The sequence below is a fragment of the Fistularia commersonii genome, chromosome 3, assembly GCF_037954325.1.
Source record: "Fistularia commersonii isolate RoL2024-O1a breed Wild chromosome 3, RoL_Fcom_v1.0, whole genome shotgun sequence".
NCBI lineage: Eukaryota > Metazoa > Chordata > Actinopteri > Syngnathiformes > Fistulariidae > Fistularia > Fistularia commersonii.
The window spans coordinates 10126022-10137464 of NC_141286.1; the positions used below are offsets into that span (position 1 = coordinate 10126022).

The following is an 11443-nucleotide window of genomic DNA, read 5'->3' on the forward strand; positions in this document are numbered from 1 at the left end:
CACACTACATTCCAGTGCCAGGATCAGATTGCGCTCATCAATTCGCTAACCAGGTCTGTCACGGACCAACCTCGCTCGATAATAATCCAGTTGTGGTCCAAATTTGCATCAATCAAGTGTCTTGAGTGAGAATTATGTGCGCGCTCATGTGTGTGCGTGTGTGTATACATGCATGTGTGTGCATGACAGACAGAGAATGAGGTAGCCGAGAACAACTGGACTTTTTTCCGTCAGGCATCTCTGGATATGCTATTTTTCTCAACACCGGTAGAATGTAACCAGAAGGGAACTGAAGCAGGAAAAGAACCCTCTCCCCCTGCCAAGTCCAGTAATCAGATTACTGAAGGGTAGGACATTTTAAAGGTCCTCATCCAAAGGCCTGCCAATTAATCTCCCCTTCTTCAAGCCTCAGTGCCGTCATCTGTGTGGAGCAGATCCATAACAAAACCATGCGCCTCCGGCATTCCTCGTCTTCTTCGGGTTGGTTGTTGTTGCTTTTATGAACTGTTTTTGTTTACATGACAACCAATGAATATGTGTGTGTATACCGTATATATGCGGATCCCCCGGGCCAGGTTGTCTTCTGAGCACTCCAAGTGAGCGAAAAAAAAGCAAACAACATCGCTCGGTTATATCTGCGTAGCCGACAACGACAAGGAGTGAGAGCAACAGACACACACACACTGTCTATGATGCCAATTTAGCGCCAAATTAGCGCGACTTCTAACGGATGCATGCTGAAACAATGCAGCTCACCATTGGAGCCCAAACGGGTTGATTGGGACCAGGTGGTTGGCTTGCAGGCGTCTGACTGCAGAACGTGTGGCGGGTGGCCATCGCTCTTTGATCGGCGCCATCTGAGCCTGGATTATAAAAGGAGGGGTGGGGGGTTATAGACTGCTGCCAGCGTGCAGGGGGGTGTATGAAGATGTTAGATCTGTCCAGGCGACAAGAAATGTTAGTCTTTGTCTGGCTACACAAATCTGGCAACCCACTGCTTTGACTCCGTGGCTCTCTGATTTTTGTAGAGCTCGCAAACATGATGAAAATGAAGCAGTTGGACCCAATTGCAGGATTCATCAGTGGTGGGGAGGGAACTGGTGTTGACGTTTATTTAACTAAGCCTGAACACGGGGTCTGGAGAGATGGGGTGTGTGTTGGGGGGGGGGGTGTCTATGGGGGGGGCAGCCGAGGTGAAGCAAACTAAACAAACAAGAAAGAATGTGGATTTGTCACAAAACCTGTGCGGCGGTGTGGAAGGCATGCTGCGAGCTGATTGGCTGGGAGGATTGAACAGGCGAAGGCAATTCAACCCTGAATCAGGAAGCGAATCAGGAAGTGTTTGGTGGTCCAGCTGGAGGGTTTCTTTTTTATCAACTTCCTGTTTGTGTCCAGAACCAGGTCAGGGGGCAGGGGTCACACCGAGCAGAGGCAGCAGCGCCGGCTAAGCCGCGTAGCTTGACGCTCTTTTTTTTTTTTTTTTATAATGGCCTACTAATCCGGAATGCATTTGGACGGCAAATTAATCCAAGCCGTGTCATGTCGAAAGCTCTATCCGCCCCCCGGAGCGCCCCATTATTCCCCCATCCCACCTCCTGGTGACTGTCTGTCAATGTCCATCTCCAGATGGTATCTTGGAGGTAGGTGTCATGTCGAAAGAGAGATGTGTGTATGTATGTGTGGATTCATGTGTTGCCATAGTGATAAAGTAGATTAACCACAACGGTCATGATGCTGCGATGGATGTGTGATGCTACCAAAGTAACGTCCAATCACCTACCCATTTGAGTTTAGTTTCATCATTAGCCCACTGAATATCACTTTGTTTTATGAGTCCATGTTGTTGTTCTTTTTTTAGATATTTAGAGTTGGAGGTGTGTGTGTGTTTAAAAAAGATGGAGATGTGGCTCAGAGGAGCATATGAGCACCATGGTAACACCCATGATCCCCTGGGTGGGGGCATCCAGGTCGGAGGAAGTGTGTGTGTGAGTGTGTGTGAGAGAGAGACATTGCACCATGGAGTGCAAAAATGACCTTCACCCTTTTTTTTTTGCCTCCACCCTGATTTGACCCAAGATGACCCCCCCTACTTCAAGCTCCATCCCAGAGAAAATGGTCTTCCCAGCTGGTTGACCTTTCCCACCGACCTCCACCTCATCTTTTTTCCCTTGACCGCCCCCTAGTGGTGAGGCGTTCAAATGCAGGAATTTTTGTTAGCTTAGCAGAGCCCGCTAACAACAACAACAACAACAACAACCTGTTGTGGGCTAATGTAGCTAACCTTTAGCATCCTTATTAAATTCAAGCAGGGTGAAGACGGGAGGAAAGTGGAGAACAGGTGTGGGAAAGGAAGAGGAGAGTGCGTTGAAAAAAGGGGGGGATTTGAACAAAATAATTGAAAAATAAGGAGCACGGAGGGGAGGGAGCGGGGAGAGAGAAAGAGAGAGAGAGAGAGAGAGAAGGCGGGATGAAGGGAGAGGTGTTCGGAGGGAGGCTCAGGTGTGCGTGACTGGAAAACGGAGAGGACGCAGCCCCGCGTCTGACATTGGAGTGAGGAAGAGGAGAGGAAGAAGAAGAGGAAGAATCAGGATTCTCATCTTCGGCCATTTCCAACTTGCAGCCTGCGCGGCGTGACGTCTGCAGACATGAAACCCTAAAAAAAAAAAAAGAAAAAAAGAAAAAAAGAGGAGGTGAGTCTGAGCATCGGACGCACCGGGGCGGGAATCCAACGCAACATCGACGCTCTTCATCCCAATCCCGCATCCTCTTCGTTTTCATTTTTTCTTAGTATTTTTTTTTGTGCATATTTGAGGCGCCAAGTTCTCGAGTGCGCAGCATTTAACGTGCTTGGAGGTGCGGTGAGTTGCATGGCGCGCGCGCACGCACACACACACACACACACACACACACACACACACACACACACACACACACACACACGCACACCCGGAGCCTCCGTCATTTCAGGTGGGGTCTCTGTCATCATTTCCACCTCGTGTTTTTTTTTCAGAAGAAATTAATGCGAAATAGATAAATGCATGCGTGTGTGTGTATATGTGTGTGTGCGTGAAGGAGACGCTCCGCGCTCCCGTTGCGGGGGACGCAGCGCTGCGCCACGTATTGTCGTCGGCTCCCGGTTTCCTCCGTGAGGGAAAAAAACAAGCAGAGCCCCTCGTGCTTTGGCATGATTTTTAAGCGGGAAACGTCGCGATAAACCATCGATCTGATCGGTCACGTGCAATTCCGATGAGGGGATCGATGGGAATCAGGTGGGATGGGATGTTAAGTCAGGGTTCGGTGTGTGTGTGTTTTGGTGGGGGGGGGGGGGACTCAACATGTAGATCATTATCAAGGGTTCCAATGCTCTCTCTGTGTGTGTGTGTGTGTGTGTGTGTGTGCAGAGATGTTCTGATGTTGGTGGATAACTCTGCCCCCGATTTGCCCCAATTTTCTGTCAGTCAACATCAAATCCATGCAAAAGATGTAACGGCTAAAGGACCTGTGTGTGCTGGCACCAGGAGGTGCTACAAGTGGGCACTCCATCTCACTCTGGACATTAATGGCGGCTGGAAGTAAACATTGAGAAGACACCCAACGCGTTATTGTTCCCTGGAGCTCAGGTGCAAACGCCAACGGTGTTTTCTCCAGGGACACACACACACATACACACACACAGCCTACTTTCACCATATAGAGGGAACCCCCCCCCGACCTACATGCTTTGTAGAAAATACAGCGAGACAATCTATAAAGAATTTCTTTATAGAAACCAATCGTCATTTAAACCCTGCGTGATGCACATCCCCGTGTATGTGGAAATTATCAGGCGCTGATGCTAACTGTTTGTGTGTGACCCCACAGGTGACCTTTTTCACCAAAGCGGAAGTGTGTTTGGAGTCAGAGGGGGTAAAAATATGGATACCGAATGCCTCATTTGTGTGTGAGTGTATGTGTGTGGGGGGGTAGTACCCGAATACCCTACATGTATCAGGAACTCAGTGCTGCCCCCTGTCTGCCATTAACCGAAGAGATGTTTGGGTGTGAGGACTTAGAGGCCCGGCGTGCGTGTGTGTGTGTGTGTGTGTGTGTGGGAGAGAGAGAGAGAGAGATCTCTGCTCGGACTGGTAGCAGCGGTTGTCCCCGTTGCCGTCCCGACACTTTTGTGTTAATTACGCACAGCAAGACGCCCCGTCCCTTGCCGCCTTTTTATCCTGCTGTCCTTGTTTGGTTTCTCTGCCCCCCCAACACCTCTTCTCTCTTCGACTCCTTCTTTTGTTCACTTTCCATATCCATATCTTCCCCATTTTCTTTCTCAGCTCCTGTGTTTTGCTTCTTGGCTCTCCTCCTTTTTGCTCTCTCCCCTTTCACGACCTTGATCCCACTTTGCATAAGCGGCGGATGCCATCCTTCGCCGTCTCACTCCCTCGCCTTTTTTACGCCTGTATCTTCTCTGCCGCCAGCTCTCCAACAACTTGTGATGTTTCCTGTGACTGCCTGAATGCCGCTGAGCAAGGCCTCGGCTGCCATGCTGGCTGCTCGGGTTACGTAGGTGAACGGGTGTTAAATATGGTGAAGCAGCAGCGATCTGTTTGTGTGCAACCTGTCCACTAGAGGGCAGTGCAGAGCTCAGACAATAACAAAGATGGCGGCAACAGAAGAGCTGGCGATGATGTACGCTGAAAGCCATGATGCCGTGTGGACAGAGAATTCTCATCTTGGTTATTCTGACCTAATCTTGTTGTCTTCTTCTGTATTCCTTTCGCCGGTTTAACTCGAGCATACCCCACAGCACCGCCCTCTATGGCTTCTGACGGTACTGCTCCGTTTACTGTGCATAGCAGAATGTAGAGGATCCGTTTCCGCATGTGGCCAAAAGCGACCTGAACCGTTAGCACACTAGCTAATAGTTAGCCCCATTCTTCCAGCTCTCACAGAGCCGTGCATTCATTTTGCACACTAGGTTGTGTTTATGAAAGGTGACGTGCGAGCGGCGAAGATCTGGACCGGCCGGCTCCGTGCCACTGAGCCCACGAACTGCACGCCTCCGTCTGTCGGCCGCTGAGACTCAGCCCAGATTCCATCTTTGCTTTTTTTTTCCCCCCCAGGTTGCGCTGCTCCACCTGCCAACGCTGCCGACTGCGTTATAGGAGGAGGATGGTGAGAAGCCAGAGGAGGGGAGGTTAAGAGTCGAGCTAAGGCTGTCACCATGGCCAGGGAATTGGTGTCTGGGATGAGTGGTCGCCACGACAACAACGTTTAGGTTAGACACGCCCCCGGACAACCATGGCGCTCCGGCTGCTGCTGCTTCTCTTGTCCGTCTGGGTGAAGCCTCGGCGGACAGACGCCTCCCAGTCCAATGAGCGGCGGGTGGTGGCTCACATTCCTGGAGACATCATCATTGGCGCTCTATTTTCGGTTCATCACCAGCCCCCCGCAGACAAGGTGCATGGCTAAAAGTCCGCTCGCGGTTGGATTGGAGGCTTGGATTTGACTTTCCCGACCTTGTCCCCCCGCAGGTCCACGAGCGCAAGTGTGGCGCGGTGCGCGAGCAGTACGGCATCCAGCGGGTGGAGGCAATGATGCACACGCTGGACCGCATCAACGCCGACCCACACATCCTGCCCAACATCAGCCTGGGTTGCGAGATCCGCGACTCCTGCTGGCACTCGGCTGTGGCTCTGGAGCAGAGCATTGAGTTCATACGGGATTCGCTGGTGTCCTCCGACGAGGCGGAGGAGTGGGGCGGGGGGGGGGCCCTGGGGCGCCGGAGCTGGGGGAGGCGGGGGGTACCGCCATGAAGTGCTCGGACCCGGCTGCAACCCCCATGCGCGGGAAGAAACCCATCGTGGGCTTGATCGGGCCGGGGTCAAGTTCGGTGGCCATTCAGGTCCAGAACCTCCTGCAGCTGTTCAACATACCCCAGATCGCCTACTCGGCCACCAGCATGGACCTAAGCGACAAGGTGAGACCTTGAACCTCCAAGGAAAGCCTTCACCAAATAGGTTTTTCAGCCATGTCATTTTGCCGATGTGCCTTACTGTAAACCCAGTGTTGTCTGATAGGGCACATTTTAGTGCAAAATCACCACCAGGTTGTCTGGTGAGCTGTTCTGGACCCCACTCGTCAAAGTGATCTATAAAAGCCCACCCCCAGGAGCCTTCAGCCTAGAGTGGTTTCGGTAGTAAGAGAGGACAGGAAGATAAAAAGGAGGGGTGCGACGGAGACCAATATGATATGAGGGATGGAAGGGGCTGGAATCTTACGCTAATAACAGTAGCACTAACAGCTACATGCTAATAACTGACATGATACAACAAGAGACGGTATGAGGTTACTTCATAGATTGATGTGCAGGCAGGAGGTCGGTAATGGATAACTTCTTTCAGACTTCTCTCATTACATTACATTACATTACATTACATTACATTGCATTTGGCAGACGCTTTTATCCAAAGCGACTTACAATAGAGGACATAGGGACTGCAAATACACTTTCAAATGCAGCTTTCCTTTCTTGGAAGGCTCTTCTCCTTCTGTCACCTTGCAAAGAATCACCACATGTGCTAAATGTTTGGGCTGACGTGACCTTACCAGTCCACAGCCTGGGGGTTGGGGACCACTGATATCCATTAAGAAGAGGGACTTGATTGGACGAAAGGTAAAGATGTACCTCTGAGAAGTTCCTCAGATAATTGGAACTCTTTCTTTTTTTTGTTTGTTGTGGTTGCCTTTTCAGAGCCTTTACAAGTATTTCATGCGGGTGGTGCCTTCAGATGCCCAGCAGGCAAGAGCCATGGTGGATATCGTCAAGCGATACAACTGGAGCTATGTGTCCGCGATACACACCGAAGGTACGCATACGGACGCAGACACACACACACTCATCCTGCGTGAATGAATCCAGGTCCAGATTTCATTTGGTCAAACAGAAACCTGTCTCCTGGCCGCAGCCATGGTTCCTCAAGTGACCTCAGGAGGCCCGATCCAGATGCAAGGAGTGTGTCGAACCGTCTCAGTTGGGCTAACGTGCTAATTACACATGTGCATTAGTGCATATCCACACCTGGAGGTTTTTGACATGAGGCTAATGTAATGACACAGATGCGTTAGTGTGTTAACACACCTGGAGGTTTTTAACGTTGGGTAAATGCGTTAACGACACAGATCTGCTAGCACACCTGGCGGTTTATGTGTTGGGCTAACGTGCTAATGACCAGGTGTGTTAGAGTGTCAACACTCATGGAGGTTTTGGGCCAGCTCACCTCCACCGCAGGATGCTCTTGAGGTCTTCATGCCGGCACGGTGCAAACAAACAAAGTGCTCCTCGGGGGGGTGGGGTGGGGTGGGGGTTGGTCATGGAGTGTATTGTGATATTTAAGCCCTGTCTGCTTGTGGGTTATCTTTAAAGGTTTCCTGGTTGTGTCCTCCCATGGTTTGTCCTAGATCAATGTCACTCTTCCACACTATGTTGTCTGCGAAACTCGCTTCTGCCGAGACTTTGTTCAGCCCCGTCATTAGATTTATCTGTGTGCTTGCTGATTGGCTCATATTAATCCCTACTGTTGCGGCATGTGCTTAGAAGGTTTGCGTCTGACGCTAAAAAGTGTCAGCCTTTCAAATTTCCTCATACAGCGCCGTGTTTGACCTTGGGATGGATCTTTCAAGGTCGGGCGCAGCCTTGGCAAACGCAATCACTCTCAGACACCGGGAGCCGGAGGAGGGAGGGTAGGCGGAGAGATGATAGAGGGAATGAGAAACGGCGAGAGAGAGATAAGCGTTGTGGAAACAAAAAAAAAAGAGGGGGTGGGTGTCGGAGGGAAGGGAGGATGCAGGGGAGAGACGGAGGAGGCTCAGCTGTGAACGGGAGGGGGGAGGAAGCGATGTTAACGAAGAAGGAGGATGGTGTTGGAGTGCTGGGGAAAGATAAGAGAGGGAACAGGAGCTGCGGATTTATAAAAAGAGAGGGGTTGGGGGGTTGGTGGGGGGGTGAAGACTCATTAATGCTCTGCATTAACATCTAGCATCTGGTGGAAGGAGATGACGGCAGCAGATACACAGCAATATGAATGATCCGGGCGATGTCATCACTGTAATTACACTAAAGTAATTAAACAATATAGGCGGTTGGGGGTGGGGGATGGGGTCGGCTCCACCCCCGAACCCACAGCTTTCACCCACATCTCACAATTAGGTCGTAGGAGATGTCGCAAGTTCAACAGATGCAGTTGGGAGAGCTGAGCTGTTCAAAGCATTCATTCATTTATTCATTCACGTTCATTATCTTTACCCGTTATCTTCAGGGTTGCAGAGAGGTGGAAGGGTGGGGGGGGGGTGAGCCTATCCCCGCTGTGATTGGTCAAGAGGCAGGTTTTAGCTTGGCCCACTTGATTGCATTGCTACACATGGAGATATCCAGCCATTCAAACATCATACAGAGACATACAACAGCTCATTATTATGTTTATTTGTTTACACGTCATATAAACACTAATTTATTCACATTATAGACACACAACCATTCACCCTCTCATTCACACATCATATAGAGACATGCATTCATTCATTTATTTATTTCCATCATGAGAAAAAAAAGCAAAAAGCAAACCAAAAGAAACCCCTCTGCTGCTACTCTCATGCTGTCAAATATCAGTCTGCATTTGTGTGCACATTATACTTCATATCTCATAGTTTGTTTACTGTTTAATGTAACTGCACTTTACTGCTAATTTCAACTCTAGTACTATTATTTAGTTAATTTTATGTCATTGTGGGATTGTTAGAAACATCTTATCAGTCCCTCTTCATGTATGTCCAGTACATGCAGAGAAATTGACAATAAAGCTGACTTTGACTTTGAGACAGACAACCATTCACCCTCCCATTCACGTCATGTTCACTCATTTATTCCAATTATAGAGACAACCATTCCCCCACAATACACCCTTTCATTCCCTTTCAGGCTCTAAATGATGTGCAAGTGTGAGTGGCAGGGTGAATGTTTCCAGACGTGGCCCTGTGATGGGTGGGTTCGACCCTTCCTCCTGCCCCCTACATCCGCTGCAATTGGCTACTGTCACCCGGCAACACCGGGGATAACGAACGAACGAATGAATGAAAGTGTTGGACTAATTTCACATTTCAATGCCTTGCATGTGAGGGACTGACTGAAGATTTTGTGTGTATTTGTATCTGTATTTAATTTGTGACATTTATGTGTTGTTCATTTGTTATTACTGCCCTCTTTGCAGACATAATGATACCCGGCTGTCGCCCTGGAAGTGAATGGATGCAATTTAGCAGATGAATGTTTACATGTCTCCACCTGGGCCGACGGAGTGCTGATGCTGGTGGAGGAGGGTGGGGGCGGGGCAAGGTTTAATAGCATGCAGACGAGCTCTGGTAACGAGGGAGGACGGGATGTTGATGGAGAAGGTGGGAAGGGCGGAGAAAGGGATTGATGATAACTTGGAGAATGGAGGATGAAGGGTGGAGGTTTCATCCTCCACCCTAAAAGATGGGGCGATGGAGAACTTCCTATCTTTGTGTGTTTGAGAGACGGCGGGAGATGAAGTTTGGGAGAGCAGGATGACAGTTGTTAGCTTATATTGGGTTGAAGTCCCATCTGGCTGGACACCGTCTAGGTGGAGCCCTTTACCGATGAAGCCCCATCTGGGTGGAGACTCATCCAGGTGAAGCCCCTCAGGGAAGGAGGGATGAACTACGAGGAAACGATTAAAGGGCGCAACGGAAAAAGAAGTGATACGAGGGTTCCCTTATAAGACGGAGAGGAGGAAGAACAACAAGAAATGTTCACCAGGAGAGGGAGAGAAAGAGAGGAAGGAGGGAAACAGGGAAAAGGAGGGAGAAGCAGAGAAAATGAATGAGATGGAGGTGATGAGAAAGAGAGAGGGAAAGGCTGGAGGGCAGAGAGAGAGAGGAAAAAATAGACACACTGGGGGGGGAGAGAGAGAGAGAGAGATATTTCTTGCACATAAATCCCTGTTGAGACAGAACGAAGTAGGTTACAAGGCCTTATTGATTTTGATGATGGTAGGAGTGAGTGTGTGTGCGTGCACGTGTGTCCGTGTGCGCGCCGGGTGTCCGTGTTTTTGGCGGAGGGCAGGACACCACCAGCGCCATCTGTCTCCCACCCCTCTCACTGAGACACTAATTACAGGACTTTACACTTCCCTCCGACACACACTCCTCCGGCCGGCGACAAACTGAGAGGCAGGGGGGAGGAGGAGGAGGAGTGTGTGTCCACCTCTCCACCTCTCTCTCTTTATTCTACCACTTCACATCTCTCGCTTTTTAATCCACTGACATCTTTTTTTTAGTGCATGGATCAATGGCACTTAATTAGGCCGCCTTCTGTTATTGATAACACACACAGCCACATTCGCACACACGCATGAGCAGGAATGTCATTTTTGCCCGGCCTCTGATGATGGCGGGCGGAACGGCGGGGGGAATCCTGGTTCCGCCCGCCATTTGCATAAATTCCAGGTCACCCACTTTCCCTGGCGAGGGAAAACGGGCGCCACGGTGGGGAGACGCGCTCTCTGACACAAATTCCGCTTCTTAAAAATAGCGCAGATCATTATCCTTCGGCGGGCTCTTGGAGCCGTTTGGGCGCGAAACACGAAATAATGCCATGTGTGTGTGTGTGTGTGTGTGTGTGTGTGTCCAGGCAACTACGGCGAGAGCGGGATGGAGGCATTCAAGGACATGGCGGCCAAGGAGGGCATCTGCATCGCCCACTCTGGTAAAACCTAATTCACACACATGCGTGGGGTATTTTGTAGCCCCGCCCCCAGTGCTTCCACGGTGACACGCCGATGTTCGTTTTCAGGGAAGATCTGGAGCAACGCTGGCGAGCAGAGCTTTGACCGGCTGCTGGAGAGGCTGCGGGCCCACCTTCCCAAGGCCAGGGTGGTGGCGTGCTTCTGCGAGGGGATGACAGTCCGCAACATCCTTATGGCCATGCGGCGCCAGGGGCTGGTTGGAGAGTTCCTCCTCATCGGCAGGTAAGCCCCTGTGTGTGTGTGTGTGAGTGTGTTTGTGTATCGCTGCTTTGCTGGATCTTCGGAGAACTTATTGTTTGAAGGTATGACCTCAGCATTTCTTCAGAGAAAGGGTTAATATATTGGATCTGATGGATTAGCGAGCGTCGGATGTTGTCATCAGGGGCGGGGTCACAACCTGTCAATGTCAACAAGCTGAAGATTCACCCATTCATTCATTCATTCACACCCAGTTGGTGCTGGGAAAAATATGCAGGGCGCTAACTGGAGATTTAACTGCCCAGATGGGTTAATGAGAGGTTGATTGTATGTTCCTGCATGATGGGTGAATGGATAAATGAATAGTTATATGATGATTGAATGATTAAGTGAATGGTATGGGTTGTATGTCTCTCCATGATTGATGAACTGGTGAATAG

The 11443-nt window shown here is 50.1% G+C and overlaps 1 protein-coding gene across 1 annotated transcript in view; it reads left to right on the forward strand.

Moving 5' to 3' along the window:
• The first annotated feature begins 2794 nt into the window (after positions 1-2794).
• The window catches only part of grm5b (glutamate receptor, metabotropic 5b), a 39711-nt gene continuing 31062 nt past the window's right edge, over positions 2795-11443 (forward strand). The window contains 7 exon segments of the mRNA XM_086143610.1: positions 2795-2858; positions 5106-5442; positions 5517-5762; positions 5765-5962; positions 6737-6851; positions 10691-10765; positions 10853-11027. Coding sequence (XP_085999736.1) covers positions 5284-5442; positions 5517-5762; positions 5765-5962; positions 6737-6851; positions 10691-10765; positions 10853-11027 — 968 coding nt within the window. The 5' untranslated portion in view covers positions 2795-2858; positions 5106-5283.